Source organism: Anguilla anguilla, chromosome 18 (assembly GCF_013347855.1).
Source record: "Anguilla anguilla isolate fAngAng1 chromosome 18, fAngAng1.pri, whole genome shotgun sequence".
NCBI classification, from domain to species: Eukaryota; Metazoa; Chordata; class Actinopteri; order Anguilliformes; family Anguillidae; genus Anguilla; species Anguilla anguilla.
The window spans coordinates 17,787,114-17,808,818 of NC_049218.1; the positions used below are offsets into that span (position 1 = coordinate 17,787,114).

Genomic DNA, 21,705 nt, shown 5'->3' on the forward strand with positions numbered 1-21,705 from the left:
CAGTCTATTCAAAAGTCATTAAGGTACTGCTGCAGCGAGTCTCAATCGACTTTAATTTGCGCCTTTTTTTCAACCGTATCTGGAACATTTTCACCCTGAGTTAGTCAATAGACTACTTCATCACTGAAAGGGGGGGGGGACTCGATAATGCACAGCATGCTTTCAGCCGATTTATCATTTTAAACATAATTTAATCAGGAAATTTAATCTGTCCGTAATACATTTACAGTTACCTTCGGCGCGGCGTGTGTGATACCCGTCACTGTCCCACTGCTAATACATCCGGAAAACATACATAATCTGCACATGCGTTCATATTAATGAAGCAATACAGCGAGAAAGATAACCTGATAAAAGATAACGACATATAGAATATCAATGCATCAGTCCTGATTAGCTCATTGAAAAGTTTTATCAGCTGGCGCAGCCACAACTCTTCACATCGGAGACAACATCTTCATGCTTTATGCGCCGCAGCGATCTTGGAAGTGGAAATTCCTCAAGGTCCGCGCACGACACAGGTAGAAAAAGAGAAGACTGCGATTCACTGGTAGCCTACTCAAGGACAGAAGTGTGGCTCGAGCCGCCGCGCGACTGACCAGGGGTGTATATAAGGCATCTCCTGCAAAATGCTGTACAACAGTGCACCTCTTCCTGCCTCGAAGGTTGGTGCGGGCAAGTGGGGCAATGCGAAGCGCGTTTATTGCTCTTCTTGTTCTCAAGACATTATTGAGTTTTTTTTAAACCATGGATCGTGGGCAGTGTTTTGAGACTTGGACCCTCCTTTTTTAAACTGATGAAAATAACGGGATTGATTATTATTGACAAATAAGGGTTTTTCCCAAAGGGAACGCTTATAAATGAATAGAATTTGAAGTTTTTGAATTAAATGGACGATGCGAAGTGCCACATTATTTTCCATATCAGTGTATCTGGTTTTTTTGCAAATTTTTTAACTATTAATGGTATATGTTTTGGTATAGTGATATTACACTAAAATGTGAGAGTGATGTAACATCCAATCGTTTCTATATAATAATTACAGAACCTACTATTTAAGACCTGATACGGTTTTTTTCTTCCTGAGAAATACATGCTTTTCAACTTCTTGTATCCCAATCGCGCTCAAGGAATGGATACGAATAGTCCTTCAGTGAATGGTGTCGCCTATACCGAAGCTGCGGAGATACTGAAACCAGACCCAGATCCCTTCACTGGTCCGCTCCAATCCGTCGCGCCGTGGAACTTCAAAATCTTGGCTGCTTTGATGTTCATAATAACATCTTTGTCTCTGTCTGAGAACTTCACTGTTATGCTCGTTACGTTTAGGTTCAAACAACTGAGACAGCCCCTGAACTACATAATTGTTAACCTGTCTCTTGCTGACTTTCTTATGTCGCTAATCGGGGGCACGATAAGTTTTTTGACTAATGCTAAAGGCTACTTCTTCTTGGGAGCTTGGGCGTGCGTATTGGAAGGATTCGCTGTGACTTTTTTCGGTAAGTCTAAAAAGTTGACAGCTGGAAAACAATTTCGTCACTTTCAAGACAAATATGTCAGTTGTTCTCCCAGTGTAACTTAAAATCTAAACATGATATTATATACAGGATGTGATATGTTACGGATTTCATTAGGTTGGCTAATATTCCATTCCATATTATAATGATATTTAGCAGACACAGATCTTACATTGCTTACATGCAATCCATTTAGACTGTGGGAGCCCTTGAAGGTACTGTAGGGGGTCCCTGGCCAGACTTGACATGCAATGACTGTATGCATTTGTGAAAATATTTAAATACAAAACCTTGGAGGAAAAAAACAAAACCATTTTTAACCCCTGGATGCCTTTGAGCCTGGGAGGGGGTCCCTGGATCAGAAAAGTTTGAAAACACCTGATTTTGACAACTAGATATTTACTGAAGGATCATCAGGTTAGGTACCTTGCTCAAGAGTGCAACAGCTGTGCCACTCCTGGGAATCAAATCACCAACAAGTAAATGCACATTTCTGTAAAATACAAGAAGGGGTTTATGGAATAAAAACAAGGCACAAAATTAAGAATCACTTGAGCACTTATTTATTGTTAAAAATGGGTGATGCTCAGAATGGGTCAGCGTAGTGTCTGACAGGATATTCAGACGTCTTTGTACTTGATTCTGAAAGTTGTACCCTGAGAAGAGCCTTCAAATTCTGCTGCTCCGCTAGAGGTCTGCAGTAGCAATGTAAGATAATGGTTAGAGGAAAGGGGCTTGCAATTCCACGGTTGTAGGTTTGATTCCCATTATGTTGTTAAGCATGCTGTTACCTAACTCAAATTGATTCAGTTAAACATTCAGCTGTATAACAGATTGTATATAAAGAATGCATGTTTCCCTGACTTCCTGCTGAATGTCTACACTGTAAAGGTTAAAGCCATAGAATATTTTGTTATATTCACCTGAACTCGCTGACACAGAGGTCATTAACAAGCCACTGAAGAGCAGCTGTTGCCATAATCAGAGTATATCATAGTTGATTCATCTGGAATGCTAACACGGGGACATGTTTAACATTGCAAGAGCTAAAAAAAAGACTCATATCCATTATCAAAACAGTGACACATAAATATCATTCTTGGTAAGTGATGCTGAAGGAGATGGTGCAGTTTGAATGTATATGGAGTATTGGAGATGGAGTAATTTGAATTAAATAGCTATGGGGTGTAGTGGAGTTCAGGTTTGGAGCTGATCACCCCTGTGGTTTAGCGCTGTGTTTAATAGAGTGCCCCAGTTGTAGGGGGCTGCTGTGTGCCTGGATCTGAGAGTGGGGTGAAATTTACCGATGTCCTGTCCTGGTAGGAATTGTCGGTCTGTGGTCGCTCGCTGTCCTGGCCTTCGAGCGCTTCTTCGTGATCTGCCGTCCGCTAGGGAACATCCGTCTGCGAGGGAAGCACGCCGCGCTGGGGCTGCTGTTTGTCTGGACCTTCTCCTTCATCTGGACTATCCCCCCGGTGCTGGGCTGGGGCAGCTACACCACCAGCAAGATTGGCACCACCTGTGAACCCAACTGGTGAGGTCGCCGTTCTGCCCCACACACGCAGTCGCCGTGCACACGTGCATGCACAAACACACGCACGCACACGCACTGTGACACACACACTGCATACATGGAGACACGTGTACACACACAAATGCATTTTAAATTCAGTCAGACCTACTGATGCTCATATAGACAGTCACACTTTAGCTCTTTGTACTTGGAAGGGAGAGTTAGCATGCTGTCTGCATCACAGGGACAGTTGGCTGCAAGCCCTAATCGCTCTGAATGAGTTTTTCCGTAGTCTCTCTGCTCAGCCCTCTGCTATGTGGCTTAAGGCAGGTTCAGCATGTGAGCCTTGCCTTTGATATTTAGCTGTAAATGAAGCGCAACCATTGCATGCCCCCTTGTAGTTTCTAGGTCAGGAATAGAACCACAGCAATCATGACTGCATTTCAATTTTCATTTGCTGAATTATCTTCTAAAAGGATTAATTAGGCGACAAGGTGGGGGTGGCGATGATCTTGCAGATGAATCCTTTGAGGGTCTGGTAATCCGTACAGCGGGGCAATGTGTGTGTTGCACATGGGGAGGAAACTCCTTCTGCATGATTCACCTGAAGGTGAGTTCGGAACCATGAGTTAGCACGTAAACACCCGCTACGGAATGCAACATCACAACTGACGAAGAGGCCAGAGTTCCATGCCAGTTGCTCACGTGCCTGGAGACGTTGGGCTTCTCTTGTTATGCAGAGTGGCCAGCTAGTGGCGCGGTTGTAAATTCACTACTCAGCTACGCGGTCACTCAGTGTTTTCACATCCCGGCTGCGCACTCAGAATCACTGGTGTGAGCGGTTTGGCTTGCTGGTGTTCAGAGACTGTCACTTACTGTGATCCATTATGTGTGAGCACGTGTGCGCCTTTGTGCGGGGAAGGAGGTGTTAGAGGAGACCTGATTAATTCACCTCGGCCTTGTTTTTGGACTGTTAGGAGCGACAGGCTGATGGAGAGAGGTCGTGTCAGCAGGAGAATATTGGAGTCTTCACTTTTCTTCACTGGGGATTACTCTCCTCTGACAGACTATCGATCCGACAGCAAGCGGCCTGATTACACTCAGGACATCATCAGCTGTGTCCCACAAACTCAGTCCTGGGGGGTTCCCACTATTTTTCTAACAGCCAATCGCTTAATCAACGGCAAAGGCTGTTGAAAACGTGTGCGATTTCTCCCAGAATTTTAACAAAAAGAATGCAGGGAGAACACGTTTTAGCAAAATGCAAATTTGCTTTGTCGTTGAACTCGGTCATTTTCCATGGATGGTTTACTTTCAGTGACCAGGTGTCTGCACTTTCAGCACATTTGTGCTCCGCTGATTTCACCTGCCAGTCCCTTAATTAGCTTTGAATTACCTCAGAGTTTTGAATGTGCCTCGCATCATAGGGTCAAGGTCGGCTCGCTGAACACTGCCTGTGTGGCGGACGCACCGAGATTGACAATGGAACTGGATATGACAGCGTGTTTGAAATGGGGCGACTAACCTTCAGCGAGCACCACAGCAGATGGGTTTGTGAATGTCAGATAAAAGGTGAACCCTGTCCTTCCCCTTTTCGGGCAGGTACTCGGGAAATCCCTCTGACCATGGCTTCATCATCACCTTCTTCTGCACCTGCTTCATCCTGCCGCTCACCGTCATCATCATCTCCTACAGCAAGCTGATGAGGAAACTGAGGAAGGTTGGTGGGGGGGAGGGGGGAGGGGTTATGATGGCAGTGTTATTAAGTGCTGTGAACTGCCGCTCCGGACTCGTTAGGCTTGCTGCCCCCCCCCCCGTCCATCCGCCCTCGTGCCTGCACTCCCTCCCTTCCCCTGTACCCTTGTCGGCATCGAGCAGGAACAAATAAAGATTAATGGGAGTGAAGAGGAGGCTGAGGCCAGGCCGGTAGAACCATGGTAACGATTGGGACAGGCTGAGTAATTATACACCAGTCAAACCCGGGGTGGGAGGAAGCAGGAGGCTTCATTGAGCTGAGCCAAAAAGACAAAGATCAGTAGTGCAGATAACCCCCCTCCTCATTGTCCTCTCACAGTCTCCTTTTCAGGCAGTAATGTCCAGTAGAGCGGGTCCTTCTCTTCATTGCCAAAACTGTATAGCGAGCTACAAGCTCCTTGACCTAGATGTTCAATTATGCCGTTTTAAGCCATAATTAAAATATAGCCCTACAATCCATCTTCTCTCTCTCTCTCTCTCTCTCTCTCTATATATATATATATATATATATATATATATATATACAGTAAAATTTAATGCTGTAATCACTCAATTACAAAATAAAAAATTACTTAAATTATTTTTAACTTTTAACTTAACAACAGTTTAGCACAGATTAAAGGGGTAGTTCTCCTAAAAATGAAATAAAGCTACTGTATGTTTCCACTTACCTTAGTGCTATCTATCCATCCAGATAGTTTCACAGAGTCCTGTTGAGGTTCGTTGTATCAGGGTGAGCTGCAGCGGAAATCTACAAAACTCGTTAAATCTCTGCAAAACTATCTGGATGGATAGATAGCACTAAGGTTAAGGGGAAACAACTTTATTTAATTTTGGGTGAACTCCCCCTATAATTTGATGGTTGACTCAAATTGTCCAAGGCAAATGGGTTCCTCGAACCATGTGAGTGGGCTGAACCTTTCCAGTGTACATGTGATGGTACAGGATTTGCTTGTCTGTTATAATGGCAAGAATTTCCACTGCTTGTGAAAAAGTGTGGAAATTGCTTTGGAGACTGAACCTTGTTAAAAAAAATAAAAATAAATAAATAAATTCTTATTTCCGTGCATTCTTTATTTTAAAAATCTTTACTTTCTCACTTTTGAAGGTTTCCAATGTACACGGCAGGCTAGGTAATGCCAGGAAGCCGGATCGTCAGGTGACGCGCATGGTCGTGGTCATGATCGTGGCCTTCATGGTGGGCTGGACGCCATACGCGGTCTTCTCCATTACTGTCACGGCCTGCCCCAGCATCCACCTGGACCCCCGCCTGGCCGCGATCCCCGCCTTCTTCTCCAAAACCGCCGCCGTCTACAACCCGGTCATCTACGTCTTCATGAACAAACAGGTAACCGCAGTGAGTTTGGAGGGGCTCCAGCTTACAAAAGTGGCGTAATGAAATAAGATTTATCTCATAATTTCTCTCACTTTTGTCATACATTTTGGTATGTGATTAATTCTGTGTGACTAGCTACCATTTGGGATTTAGTCGTTTCCTGTGCTTATATTTCTTCCCTAGCACTTTCCTAATTGTCCGCACCTCTTGCAGTCAAACTGAGGCATCAGCTCTCCTCTTCTAGGTTGTGTGTCCTCACAGTACCGAAGGTATTCGCCCCGATGTTTCCTTTTTGCAGCTTGTAGCACTTTGCATTTTTTGTATCGGTCCAGTTTGTTGGTGAGCTCAGATATATTTTACTATTTTGTTCTCCTTGCATTTCATTTTTTGACTATTTGAGTGTGAGTACATGCGTGTGATTTAGCTAGTTAAGGCACACTGGCCAGTCTGTGTTCTCTTCTAGCTAGTGCTAGAGTTCTGTATTCTAGCTAGCATGTCTTCTTCAGCGCCCCAAATGTGTGCTATCCGAATCCGTTAGCACAGGGCAAGTTATTGAGGGAGAGGCGTCCCAAAAGGCTTCTCTTAAAGATCCTGTGTGTCAACATGGAGAAATAATGTCATCTCGAAACTGACTTTACTTAGCGGGAAGGATACATTAATGACCCCTCAGAACTACCACACAGCCCTGCCCTTTGTGTTGCTCATCACATTTATCTTCACGAACAAACAATGTAATCCCGCGACTGCTATGGATTGATCTGGTCCCTGACATCTTTACCAGTGAAAAAAGGTTATCTCAGAATTCCTATTGCTTGTGACCTTGCTACTGAAGTATTGAGTATGGGACAGGGAGAATCCTTCTGCTTCTGTCACCCCCGATTCCAAGGTCTCTAGGGATTCCGCCCATTGTTGTGAATCATTCAGAGAATCTGATTTATCCCCTTGCTGTAGGTAAAGGGAATCTTTATCTACGTATCAATTAAACCTCCAAAATGAGTTTTCCAAGGCTCTTGTTAGTGTGTGACATGAGCAGTGTTTTCTCTGACTCCCTGCCAATTTCCCCTGAGAAGCATAAACATTGCTTGAAAGGCTGTTACCAATGACATGGCAGGCATTTGTGAGTAAGTGGTACACGTGGGAAAGGATACAATGTGCGTCTGAATACCCGGGCCACAAGAGGATTCTTAATTGTTTAGTAGAAGACACCTTATGAATCCTCAGTATAATGTGTTTTAATTAGCCATTTGCCTGAAGTAAGATGTTCAAAACAACTGGCAAACATGAATGGTTCTAGTCTTTTGGTTTCTGGGTGTCTGTATTGATAAAATGTTTTACATTTTTTAAGAACTCAACAAGATTTTATGCTTGTCAAGTTTATTATCACCATTTTTTAACCAGAAACAGGTAAGTGGTTGAACTTCGCATGTGAATTAAAAAATAGACAGATAATCGTATCACAGTTGTTGTTTCCTTGTCCAGCTCCTGTGGAAGACCTGCTTATTGCTTTTTGATGAACATGTCCTTTGCATTCCAGCCAGGTTCCGCTCGGCTTACAGGCACATGGGCATTACAGACAGAGGTTTATTTTTTGCGCTAACTGTGTTTAAATAATTAAAAGTGTGGTTGAATATGTAGACTATAAAATACACAGTGCCATAGACTGAACATGCCTGTTTCAAAACATACACCGGGTGCCTGACTGAAGCTTATTCTCAAGTAGGAAGACTACATTAGGGGACGATTTTCAGAAGGCTTTTGTGTTTCAGTGGCCAGTGCAGGAGGGCTATGCAAACAGCTCATCGCGGTGTGTACATGGCAACCTAGCCTTAGCTTTGGCCATTCAATTTAAATTTGCAGAACTTACCCACAGTTAGCGAGAGATGCCTTACAGCTGCCCAATGGCTGTCGTGCCTTAAAGACTGCAAAGAGCTTCTTCTTTTTTTTACGGGAACTGCATAAATGCTGAAATATACGGATGTGTAATGCTGCAATGTTAGATTTTATTTTTTATTTTTGGCAGGAAGAAAAATAAATTTGTCTACAATGAATCAGAATCCCCAATTGGATATAAGCATTCATTTACAGATTCAATGTATTGCTATAGGGGACACCATGACAATTTAAGCTCTGCGGACTTGAGTTAGATGGGCTTGATTCTGGCTCAAGTCACCCTTTATGACACCCTTTATAATTTTCACCCGCAGATTGCAATATCTTGTCAAAATGTGTTTCACAAAAATGTGTCACAAATGAAACTGCAATGACTACAGACCTCTCACACAACCAATTTTTTCCCCTCTAATATGGCATCTCCCCTGAGCCGGTGGCAGGCTCCAGAAAGAATCTTCCGTGATCACGACCCCCCTTTAGATCACTACGGAGACAATGAGATGATTGAACGATATAGATTTCCACTGCTTGAAATATGACGTCTATGCAACCTTGAAAGAAATCCTCTAATAGGAGCATGGCCTTATACCAGTCTTACAAAAAGTAGTACATAAGCGTTAATTTTTTTTTAAAGTATAGGCTATATATTTTCTTATATTTTAAGTATTTTATAAAACTAATTTGGCCTATTTTACATATACCTGAAGTATTTCCTGGAATAATTGTACCATTTATTCTAACAGCTGCATCCTAAAGTGTTGGCATATGTTTTAATTATTTTAAAACCATTTACTTCAGTAAATGAATGTTTACTTTTAAGTAACCAACAGTCTCTGGTATTTAGTTCAGAAAAAGTGTACTTTAGGCATATTTTTCTACACTTCTTTTTTCTAAGCTTTCTCTGGGTTATCCGACCCAGTCGCGTAAGCAATTGAAAATACTGATTTCATTCACTTTCCTCAGCCCCAACACAGGCGTCAAGTGAAAATTCTATGCACTATTTAGACTCTCAAAAGTCCTTGACAAAACTGTCTGAACTTTGAACTTAGACCCCCCATGTTTGAGTACTTAAGCTGTTGACCATGCAGTGTGCTCCTGTATTCTACTGTTTTACAACATTCACATTCTGTAAAACATTTTAAAAAATAATAAAAAAATAGAACATCTAACATGGCAGCATTGCAGTTCTGGAGAAAAACTCCAGTCATTTCCCGTAAAGACCTGAATCACTGGAGCATCAATCGAAGAAACTGCACAATATTAAACTGTGCTGTGAGTAAACTCCAGAGAAGTTAAATTGGTTTAAAATGCCCTTTTACTATTAATCAAATTACATTTGGCTCAAATGAAATCTTTATGCGGCAACAGTCATATTAATCAAAATAATGAATGGATTTTTTGGATCACTATTTGAAATATTTGCGTGCGTTTGTGTGTGTATGAGTGAGGGCTATATTTAGTTTGAGTACCTCAGCAAGGGTGTGCCCTTTCAGGGATTTAAAACTGGGCTTTTAATTGTGATGTCATAGGATCAGTTCACAGGTGGGATGCTTACACTGTTCCCTGGAGCAAAGTACTTAACCTGACTTACTGAAGTAAAAATGTAGCAGTATAAATGGAGTGTATGTAAAAGAATGTAAGTGGTATATGTCAGTGGTTATATGATCTGTGAAAGTCATATTTTAATTTCCATACATGTAGATGAGTGAATTTAGAGATACAGGAGCAGAAGGAAGCTGTTGACTGAAGTGAGTTTTGTCTGATCTCAGAGATGGATATTGAAGTGATTGGGGACTGCGTGCGAGCACTGGCTGATCCACTTTGATCCTGGCTCATTAACTGGGTTAGAGCTTTGTGACTTTCTTTGCTCTGGATTAAAGCAGAAGTTACATTTATGCATGAGAGTAAAGATGCTACCATGTTTTTTTTTTGGTAGCATGGGAAAATGCCCAGTATATTCAAGAAATCCCAGTAAAATGCTAAACTTTCAGTGAGTTTAATTTGGGTCAGTTTTTGGAGTAAGACCCTGGAAACACCAGGACTGAAATGCAGGATTGTGTGACAGTGTCTTGAGTTTGCATGTGCACAAGTCTGTGTCCTGTTTGCATGTGCACGTGCATATCTCATGTTTTCATGTGTGTCACATGAATGTATGCAGGTGATTTTACACAAGATTTCCGCTTTTGCCCTTTGTTTGAGAAAGAGCTTGCTCAACTTTTATGAAAATGTATTGGACAATCTCTGGGTATGAATTTTTCAAAAAACTTTATCTAAACTACGTGTGTGAGGTACACCAAGTCAACACTGTTACTGATATGCAATAAAGGTTGTAAACTGTTGTTAAATAGTATTTTGTTAATATTTAGGATTATGCTAATACTTAAGTGTCCCTCAATGCACTCCGTATGCTGTATATGCTAATTTGAGAAAATCAGAATTCATGATTTTTTCAGTGTTTAGTTTTCAATTAGCTCTCTAAAGCAATTTCTTTTTTAGGATTAAGCGGAAAATGTATTCAAATCTCATTAAAATTTTTTGATTAAATTACGGCTCTACCCTGATGTAACATGAGTCATCAGATTGTTTGTTTTATCATTTTTTTTACTTTCTGAAAATATGTGTAAGTCATAGGGTTGACACTCAAGTAACACGATTGACAGCAGCACTGATTATTTAAGTTCAAGTTAATGGTGCCATAACACTGTATAGTTTACAATCACATTTAGCATGATCCAAAACCTTCCCTTACTCTCTCCCTTAGCAATACCACACAATGTGATGTGGCCAAAGCAACAGGACTTTAATACTTTACGATTCATAATTTGGAATGAATCATTCATATGTCTGCTGCTTTTATTCAGAGTAATACATCTCACCGATTAAGCCATATTCATGTTGCACTCATTCAGCATGAACATGAACGTTTAAAATCCTACATTAGCACAAGTGACACACATCCTCCATGTTGTTTTTGTCATGAATAATCGTCAGGGGTCTGTTAGAAGCATGTTCGTATGTGGCATGTCTGCCATGTTTTTCTTTGACTTTCACAGAGTAATAAACGCTTTGAAGGCACAATATCTCAGAGCCAAATGTGATTCTAACTGGAATTATCCTCAGTGTTCTTGAAATGTTTTCCCGAAAATTTGATATACCCACAACATAATTTAATATAGCTTAATTAAATTAATTTAATTTAATGTAAGGCTAAATATATTCGTGAGAGAACAGGGTGTTTCAGTTCCTGGCTTGTGTGTTCTAGGGGAGAGAGGGAAGAGAGGATAATGCAGGTTTACAGCCGTACCAGTTTTGTGCTGGATTGGCACAGAATGGATTTACACATTATTAACAGCACACTTTGGGCTGGCTAACCCCTTAGACTACACCGAAAACCCATTTTTGTAAGAATCCCCCCGTCTTAAATAAAACCCATTATCTCCAAAATTATATACACTACAGATATGGATCAAAGCATGAAATAAAGAGCACGTTTGTACAAAAACGACCAAATCCCTGATCCTATGGGAGTCTCACTCCATAAACATACAGGACATATTTATCCTGAAAACAACAAAGAAATGCAAAAAAAAATTATATTTTCTTTATTCTGTAGGGATTATATGTACTTCTGATTCTGGACAAAACCAGATTTCTTTTTCCAATCCCCAGGATGTATACAACACCAGGATAAAAGTTTGGAGTGGGATTGAACAAAGCAGTTCAATGGGGGCAAAAGTCATAGTGGGTAGATCACAGAGAGGGTCAGTTTTCTCAGGTAGTAGCTTGCTTTTAGGTAATTTACTTTGCACTGGAATGTCTAATTGAGATTTGTTCACTGTTCGTAAGGTAAAACATCACTTTTCACTTTTGAAATTCTATTTACGTACATAGAAATGTTTGTTTTCATATTCTCAAAACAATTTCAGCTCAATGCATATAATGCAGAATGAATAATTACTTTTGCTAGCCTGTATACAAAGAGATGGTTGATAGCTTAGGGCTCATATGGGGGATTTTAGTGATTTTCACTGTAGTATTACCAGTTGTTTGACTTGTTGCGGCCTGTTATTGGATTATGAAATACCGTAATCATAAAATACCATAATCATCTACCTGGGGTATCTATTTCAGTCCTCCTTTGGGGAAGGGGACTGCCTTGTTATTTCTTTTGTTATTGATAGTGGTTTTTACCAATTGAGACAGAATTTTTTGCATCAAAGTGTGAAGAGTCTAAGCTTTACAGAGGTGTAGGCATTACAGCAGTGCACCTTGAATCAGTGACCGATAAAATAAATAAATTAAGTGAATATTTTTAGATGCTGGTATCTAATTGGGCTATAAGAGATTCATGTGGAAAAAATAATCATTTTTAAGCTTTTAGTTATTTTACCCTAATAAATAAATGCCGGATGTAGACACAGTATAATCAACCTAGTTTCTCTTTCCTGTGTTCTGTATATAAAAGAATACCTTTGCTGCAGAACATTTGAATTAAAACATTTTCTTATTACCAAGCATTTATGGACCAGACAGTATTTTAAACCCATAGTTGATGCTCTGGCACAAACAGGCTTAAATATAGTTGTGCACTTCTGTGCAGACTTATTTAACGAAATGTTCTCATTTAAAAATTCTAATAAAAAGGCAAACCGTTTCCCCATTTTTCTGAGAACTGCACAGGGATTGACTCCTGGTGGGAGAAGGGGTGGGTGAAGGCAACTGTTGCTGAGACTTGCTAACCTTGTGACCTCTGATCTCTTCCCAGTTCAGGAAATGTCTCATCCAGCTGTTCAGCTGCAGCAGCAGCGCCCCCCTGGACTCCACCGTGAACCAGACGTCGGAGCGGGCGGGCGCGACCGGCGAGAGCAACACGGGCGAGATGTCGACCATCTCTGCCCGGATCCCTGCGGCCGCGGGCGGAGCACAGAATCAGGATGACGAGACGAGCGAGGGCAGCACCTTCGCTGAACTGCCCATCCCTGAGAACAAAGTCTGCCCCATGTAGGACAGTGCCTCTTCTCTAGAACCCCTACTACTGCACAGAGTCACAGACACAGAGACACCCACTCACAGACAGGAGACACACACTCTCAGACATGAGACACACACACTCAAACAGGGAGACACGCACTCAGACAGGAGACACACACTCTCAGACATGAGACACATACTCTCAGACAGGGAGACACGCACTCACAGACAGGAGACGCACTCAGACAGGGAGACATGCACTCACAGATGTGGAGATACATACAGACAGAGACACACACTCACAGACATGGAGACATGCACTCACAGACGTGGAGATACATACAGACAGAGACACACACTCACAGACATGGAGACATCCACTCACAGACGTGGAGATGCATACAGACAGAGACACACACTCACAGACATGGAGACATGCACTCACAGACGTGGAGATACATACAGACAGAGACACACACTCACAGACATGGAGACATGCACTCACAGACGTGGAGATACATACAGACAGAGACACACTCACAGACATGGAGACACAAGCTCACTGAAACACATACACACACACACACACACACACACACTGGAACTTTACTACCTCCCTGCCTCATTGAAATGGACACTTAGCTACACTGTTCCCTTTTGACAGTGAGCTAACACTTGGAATCTATATAGATCAGATTTAAGTCACGACTCAAGAGAGGGAAATTGTGTGCTTCTTATGACAATAGTAAAGCACAACAGCAGCTCTGGAATAATACATGTCCACTTGAAGAACATTATTATGATTCAGATTCATATTTTCTAGTTTACTCATTAGCTAGTTGAAACATATTATAATTTAATGTATATTTAAACCTCTGTAATATAAGCTGAAAACTGCCACTGACACTCCCACAAAATGTATAAATTAGCATTACAAAAGAAAAGAAATGTATATTCTACAACTTCAACTCATGATCTCTCTGATTGCTTATTGTAATGGAACACTTGTCCCTAATGGGAGGGTCAAATTTGTGAATGCACAGTGCTCAATTTCGCATTTCCTTCTCTCTGATGCCACTGTGATGGCTGAGGAATGTTTTTCTCTGTTGAGTCAGGAGACAGCCTCATTTGCCATCTGTTTGGAAAGGACCTGTTTCAGCCACAGCTTGTTGCTTTTGGAGTGACGGGGGCATTTTGCAGAGCCCCCATTGCTTTGGAGTGGGGTGAAGCTCCTCTTGGCTTGGGGTGGGGAATGGTGTAACTGGCTCCTGTAGGATTGGGTTGGGTTGGGTGGGGTATGGTTGGAGAATGCTACACCCAGGGCAAATCACAGCTATGTTTAGGTGCGTCCATTGGGTGGGGGTTGCAGTGCACAACACCAGGATGAAAGATGATGATTGTTTTATAATTCCATGGCATCGACTGTATTTTTGAATCCTTCCCTCCATGCTTTTTCACTGATAACGTAAGTGTTGGAGACTGACTCTTTGTTCCAGTGAATTAGTTAAGTGTTCCAGGAGGCTGTTCTTTCTGCTGAACAGAGAGTGGACGGAGGAAAGACCCGAATATCTGCCTGAGAAAGTTCTTCAGACAGTTGAGATATGAGTAAACAATGAAAAAAACAGCAATATATGAACAGAATAACACTGTGGATCTATTCCAGCTCACTTCATGTAGCACTAATGTAGTATTTTTGTGATCCATCGTATAATGATTTATATGCTCTTTTTCTATGCAGTAGGGGAATGCTTTTAGTCATGGGGTACAGAGCTGGCCAAAAGCCTGCCATGTTTCGATGTGTATAGGTTAATATGGTTTTAGTACTGAGAACTTTCTCACCAGTAAAAATAGGCTCGCTCTCGACCTTGTACTGTGAGGAGCAGGTGCTCAGTTGTTGCTCAGTTAGAGTACTAGCTGTTTCATTAACACAAGCCCTCAACAGTTTTGTCTCTGTGATGGCCTCTGTATTCCCTATGATGCAACGATCTTGTTTCTGAGGGAACACAAGCAGGGCCATCCCAGCACCCCAGAACACGGCAGGTGAAGGGACGACAGGCAGCGTAACGCTGAATCACTGTCCCGCTACTCTCCACCAATCAGAGGCTGTTGCTGTTCCTTTCCTCTCACATTCACTTTCTCTTCCGAAACACGTGGTGTCACCAGCTGCTTCTTCACACCTCGGGCTACAGCTAAGCTTTCCTGTGTAGATTTGGCATGAAGTCCACGGGTGCCCAATCAACCAGTGGGGATTGGTAGATGGCAACGAACGTGGATCCCTAACCAACTCAACCCTCCCATACTGTTTCCCTATAGAGCTACCAGCCACAGTCGGCTCAGTCTAGATTCTATCTGAGGCCGTCAGGCTCATCCATGCACCTCAGCACGGTGCCTTTACTGAATGAGGAAACCCAGCAGCCCCAAAATGTTGATTTTAAACAGTGAAATAACTATTTTCTTCCTCTCTACTTTGAATGCAGTCAGAGCTTTCCTCGTAATGGAGAACGGTTTTCGCGGTCAGGGCGTTTTACCGTTGTGGGTGGGTGGAGCCCTGCAGAGCAGCTGCAGGTGTAGAACAGGGCCTCCTCGTGGACTGAACGCAGCAGATAAACGCTTTCGCGGCTCTGACTGTGCTGGACGCTGTCTGGCTGCTGTTGTCAGTTGGGCGATGAAGGACAGATGCCCCAGGCCCTGACCCAGCCACTGCTGTGATATATATACACATTCTCATGGTCACCAAGGACTCATGACCCAGCAGAACAAATTATTGCAGGTTAATTCCCCTGGCCTGTCCGCTTGGTCCTTTTTTAGCTGGAAATAGCTGGTAACCTACCTTAAGTACATAATAAATCTAGATCAGCCAGACAGTGTCCGGCAGGCACTTCTGACTGCAAGGATTTAAGCGCGAAGTCTGAGATTTAGATGAATGTGAATGATTTCTAATCTCACTGGCAACAGTTGGATTGTGCCAGAGCAATACCAACCTAATAGCACATCATATAGGTAAATGGTCAGACAAAGATTGCCACAAAGTTGCATGCAAATGTAACTTTTTTTGTTCTTTGCAAATGCTTTTGGGAATTGATTGTGTTGATTGTGCGTTTCTCCAGAGATTGTTGTTGTTGTTGTTGTTGTTGTTGATTGAACTCAAGTCAAATTTTGATCTGGAACCAAATTGTTCTAGAGTAAATTGCACCGGACCACAGAACCCATTCTTCATTATACAGTATAAGAGAACCTAAACTACATGTAACATGCTGCTTAGATGACACTGTGTTGGTGGTTTACATGACATCATATTGGCTCTTTCATTTAGCACTGTTCTGAGGTTTTGTCTCGCCTGATTGATTGGTCATGTCTGTACAGAAGATCTGTGTTCCCACATGACTAACTCTGGATGGTATTTATCGCTTGCATGTTGAAGAACATTTTCTGTCCTATCTCTGCTAAGTCGTTCATTGTGTTTGAGATCATTTTCTATGGAATTATCAGACCCTGAATCGGACACTGATTGGAATAAAAAAAGTCTGTATTCGCCAGGGAATAAAATCTATTTTTAAAGACAGTCCATGCCTCAGCAGGTTCCTAAAGGCTCTTGGATGTTTTATGCAAAAGTAGGACTTCGCTGCTCCAATGAACATATTACACAGAAACATGCTGTGAGCATACAGAGGAATGACACTGAGCAAGACTTCTAAATCTGCCAAAACCTGTGTATTAAACCAGCCAAAACTGGCATATAAATCCATCTGAAACCCATGCAATAATCTGGCCAAAACCTGTGTATTAATCCATCTGAAACCTGTGTATTAATCCTGCCGAAACCTGCACATTAATCCATCTGAAACCTGTGCAATAATCTAGCCGAAACCTGTACAATAATCTGGCCGAAACCTGTGTATTAATCCAGCCGAAACCTGTGTATCATATCCAGCCAAAAACTGTATTATTCCAGCTGAAACCTGTATATTAATCCGGTATTAGAATTACATCTGAACATCCGAACGAAGTAAAAAACGTGCTAGATTGGCTTTACTACAACTCTTTCCCCTACTTAACCTCTCCAACTCCTTTTCCTCCTCACCCTTTTATGTACTTTGCTCTTTCTCGCACCCTTTGCTCATGAGATCCTCTGCTCTAATAAATTGCCTCAGGAAGTCTTCCTCCTGAACAACACACGAAAGACAAATTTCACTTGTCACAGTCTGAATCTGTAGTTCTGAGCTTTTTAAGCATGGGACTCTCTTTTTGGGCTCCATTGATTTTTATTTATTTTTTAGTTTTTGATACTTGTACTGTTGTGTTCTATCTGGAAAGCAGTCTCCTAGAAAGCAGTTATTGTTACATTTCTCCCACATGCTTGTTAGAAGAAACCTGTTAGCAGAGTAGCAACAAAAACATTCTACAAAGGAATGGGCGCCTTTTTCGGAATTCAATGCTTTTTACACAAAAATAAGTGCTTTGTAACAAGCTACAATTACCAAACAAGGGCTATATTGAGCAAACAGCTGCTGCAATCAATCAGCTCTCAGTAATAATACAATAACAATATGTGTGAGAGGGAACAGTGGTAAAAGAACAATAACTCAATTGCTTTTGCTTTTGAGTGGTCGGCAGAGTCGATGCAGCGAAACAAAATGGTACCTCATGCCCCGTTCAGTTTTAATAACTCACAGAGTGATCCTTACTCACCCCTACATAAATCTTTCAGGACATTGGTTTCATTGACTCAAAAGCATGACAGCGGCAGTCCATCACTGAACTCATTAATAGCATCTGAGCGGAGCGTGATCTGTGGACCGTGCTTTGGCGATAGAAAAAAAAAAGAGTGGTGAAATTACAAAGCAACTTTAAGTAGACAGGAGAGAATAGCCTTTACTGCTTTTGCTGGGGGCCACTTCAGATGGATGTCCTTGTATTCTGGGGTGGGGCGATGGTGGTGGCAGTGGTGGTTTGTGGGGGCGGGGGGGAGGGTCTGGTACCTGTGTTTTCATACTCCTTCCCCAATTCCTTGTGCATCAGAACTGTTTGGTGCCACTCTACTGTTGTTACTGAATGTTTGACAAACACCAGACTAACCTTGAGTGGGAGGAAAGGGGAGGATCAGAAAAACGAGGACACAAAGGTGAATATACCTTAGTATGCCAAAGAGAGAAGAAAAATCATGTTTGAAACAGTGGCTGTAAAATGTTCTATCTACTGTGAAAATTTTGCACTGAGAGATTAGATAAGGCTAAGATTTGAGCCAGACAGCTCAAATCTTTGAAAAAAGGGGGAAAAAGTGAGGCAACACTTTCTTGTCCATGGTAAAAAACCAAATGGCATATGCAATGTCTCGGGAAAATAGACATTGCTGTCTTAACTGTTCCATTTCATTATGTTATCCATTCAAATTCACTCCATACCTTATGAAGAGAGAATAATGTGCATACAAATAAACGCACAAGGATGCTGGCCAACATAATAAGCATTTTTGCTTTACACGTAAAGCAACATTTTCATTGACAGTTTTGCACCCAGATTATATTGACATAAATATTTGTTTAGGAACTGGATGAGATTTTGCAGACATAGCTTATGATCAGTGTTAGAGTTTGAATGCTTTACAGTACTGGCAGACAGTTTGAAGAAATGAGAAGAAAGTTTTATACCACAGATTAGTAGTGGTGGTTAGTAGTGGTTTTATTGTTCTGTGGTAAAGCCTCAGTAATAACTGAAAACAGATTCAGTACAGAAATCTAAAAGCCTTAGGCTTGTATTGAACACCATGGTACCATTCTTTGTTTTTATCTGCCCATGAATGTAAAGACACATCTAAGGAATACGTCCAAAATGCCTAAACTTAATGTAACCCTGAGCCTCAACTTTTCCCGGGTTTCAATTTCTAAAAGCACATTTTATTTCTTTCTTTATACTTTATTTCTTCATAAAGATTGAATGCAAATGATTTATCATCTACCTGAATACAAAACCCATACATTTTGGATTTTCAGTGTATTTTTTGGTGTAAAGCCCATCATACTGTAAATGTCTTCAAACTCATTTGTATTTATTTATTCCTTCATATATTTTAAATGTACATGATTTCACATACAATTGAACTCAAAGACCAAACATAAACATAAGCCTAATCATGCCTCAACCCTAAAATTTTCCAAATATTCCTAGCCCCAACTGTAATTCTAACCCTAAACCCTATTTCTAGCTCTGGGGTAGTTGTCTCATGTCATCTCATAGTTCTCATAGAACGGTTTCTAATAAACGGATAAAAAATTAAATATCAAATCACAAAATAAATACAACAAAATGTCTGGACTGTGATGCGCTGTGATGATTGTATCTTCTCAGTCTATCTCCCTTTCTGCTGGATCACACCGCTGGCTTGCCTGGCTTTCTCTGAATCTGATACAGCAAAACATGACAAGAAAGACATAGCAACATAACAATACTCCAATCACATTTGAATCTGCTACAGTAAAACATGTACACATTTCCTACTATATGAAGTCAATTGTGGGTGTGTGTGTTTTCTATGTATATATAGTATATAAATATACATGGGTGAACTGTCAATGCCATTAAAGTTCAGTACGTTTAAGTATATGATGACATTTACAGTAGCTCCCATTGAAGAGCTAAAGGGTTATAGTTTTAAAACCAAAACAGCCCAGTGATTCCCTTTTGATAAAATTGTGTCTTATCTCCCAAAGCTTAATTCTCCCTTGATTGATAAGTCAAGTTTTTCCTGTGAAATGTAATGCTGCATATCTCTACATCTAAAAGACTAGTTCTTCCACACCGTCTTGACAAAACCATTTCTATATGGACCTCGCTGTGTGCCCGGGGGCACTGTCATGCAAAAACAGTCAAGGGCCTTCCCCACACTGTTGGGGAAGGACATAATCGTCTAGAATGTGATTGTATGGTGTAGCATTAAGATTTGCCTTCAATGGAACTAAGGGGCTTAGCCCAAGCCATGAAAAAGCCTCCGTCCAAGGGGTCTCCAGATACTTTTGGTGTACATGTTACTTTTTTATTTATTTTTCAGAGACTGTGTATTTCCATGAATTCATTCAAAATTACTACCCATAATTAAGAACCTGTGAGTGTTTAACCTTTGCTCTCACTCTGCTTAATTAAAATCAGTCTACTAATTGCATTTAATTAGATCAATCACACTTGCTATGAACACTGGGCTTGAGAAGCTATGTGATTTTTGGATTTTTTTTTTTTTTATGTCAGGAGAGATGCTTACTGATTTGACAGCTCTCTGCTTGAGCTCCTCTCTAGAGAGTGCCTTCAAGTTGTCTTCATCACACTCTTCCTCGCTGTCAAGCAGTACGCTGAAAGAGTAAAACAGAAAGGGAGAAGGGAAGGAAAGATAGGAGCTGATGAGGAATTTGCTTTTTGGACCGGCAACACAATCGTAATCCTCTGCAGCTTAAGCTGGCTGCCTGTCTGATGCCAGTGATTTGGGGAGACCTTTTAAAACTGTCATCTCTCATGACTCTTTTGCAAGGATAATGCATCGACAGTTGGACACCGTGCACTGATGCAGGAGTTGTGTGAAATGGCAGGACCAGGTTAAAAAGGTTAGGACCTTCCTATAGTGCAATCCCCCCACAGAACCCATCTGTACGGAGAGAAAGAGTATATCGACCCCTCTGTTCCCTATGGCATGGCTGCTCAGTTGCCACCTCGGTGTCCTGATGAAGATTAAACAGCGTGGAAGTAATCAAAAACGTGCTACATGTCTCTGTTAGCTAGCCTCTACTTTCCTGTGGTGTGAGCTGACCGATTCATACAGTACCTTGAATTATTTACTGAATTTTTTTAGTTATACGTTATTGTAGTACTACTGCAACATTTTTTGTTGATGTTCTTGTTTCATGACTTCACAGGAAATGGGTGTTTGCGTGGTACCTGATGGAGGGCGGCTGAATGCACAGGAAATGGGTGTTTGCGTGGTACCTGATGGAGGGCGGCTGAATGCACAGGAAATGGGTGTTTGCGTGGTACCTGATGGAGGGGGGCTGAATGCTGGGGACATGGACAGAGTGGGGTGTGTCAGGGGGTGATGATCTGAGGAAGTGGGGAATTAGCGCCATTTTTGCAGCAGCACCTTCAATTTCTTGATCCTGTCAGAAGATTGCATACCGATTATTAGTATTATTATTATTATTATTATTATTATTATTATTATCTGTTGGTCCGCAGCTCACCTGTGACTCCAGGTGGGATCGCACAGTCAGCATGTCTGTGATTCTCTGTTCCATCAGCCCCAAGAGCGAGAGCGTTGCCCTGGTGATGGTGTTGTCCGTCCAATCCCAGGGGCCCTCAGGGTGGGTAGGGTCAATGCCCATCCGAGCAGCCATGTCTTCCACACCTGCATGATTTGCTGAGTGACTGTCCAGCTGCTTGTTTATGACTACATCACATACAATTTCATATAAAATAAATCATATAGCATATTTGAATTGAGGTTGTAAAAACCCTCGTGCACAAAGCCCTATCTCTTCTGATCCTTCATTTCTTTTTTGTGGAGAATAAAAGCGTGATTTTAAATCTAATTTCCTGTTGCCATAACCAGATCGTAACATGGCATGTTTCAAAATAACAGCCTTCTGGGTCACCTTCCACTCAAATGAGAGTAGTATTTGAGATGACTGAATAAAAAGGGCTCTCTTGTGGGATAAATGAGCCAATATCTATGTGCAGACAGTAGT

At 41.6% G+C, this 21,705-nt stretch overlaps 1 protein-coding gene across 1 annotated transcript; it reads left to right on the plus strand.

Moving 5' to 3' along the window:
* The first annotated feature begins 653 nt into the window (after positions 1 to 653).
* valopa (vertebrate ancient long opsin a) lies at positions 654 to 13,169 on the plus strand. Its single transcript, XM_035399805.1, has 5 exons — positions 654 to 1,499; positions 2,841 to 3,051; positions 4,633 to 4,750; positions 5,894 to 6,133; positions 12,777 to 13,169. The coding sequence occupies exons 1-5, from the start codon at positions 1,094 to 1,096 to the stop codon at positions 13,014 to 13,016; spliced, it is 1,215 nt and encodes a 404-aa protein (XP_035255696.1). The 5' UTR covers positions 654 to 1,093; the 3' UTR covers positions 13,017 to 13,169.
* The last annotated feature ends 8,536 nt before the right edge of the window (positions 13,170 to 21,705 follow it).

What these genes read in the sequence shown, in the direction of transcription:
- valopa (XM_035399805.1), top strand. Translation starts at nt 1,094, where the DNA reads ATGCTTTTCAACTTCTTGTATCCCAATCGCGCTCAAGGAATGGATACG. An exon ending in ATTCGCTGTGACTTTTTTCG is followed by an intron (nt 1,500 to 2,840) that starts GTAAGTCTAAAA and finishes CTGTCCTGGTAG; the next exon opens with GAATTGTCGGTCTGTGGTCG. An exon ending in ACGTCTTCATGAACAAACAG is followed by an intron (nt 6,134 to 12,776) that starts GTAACCGCAGTG and finishes ATCTCTTCCCAG; the next exon opens with TTCAGGAAATGTCTCATCCA.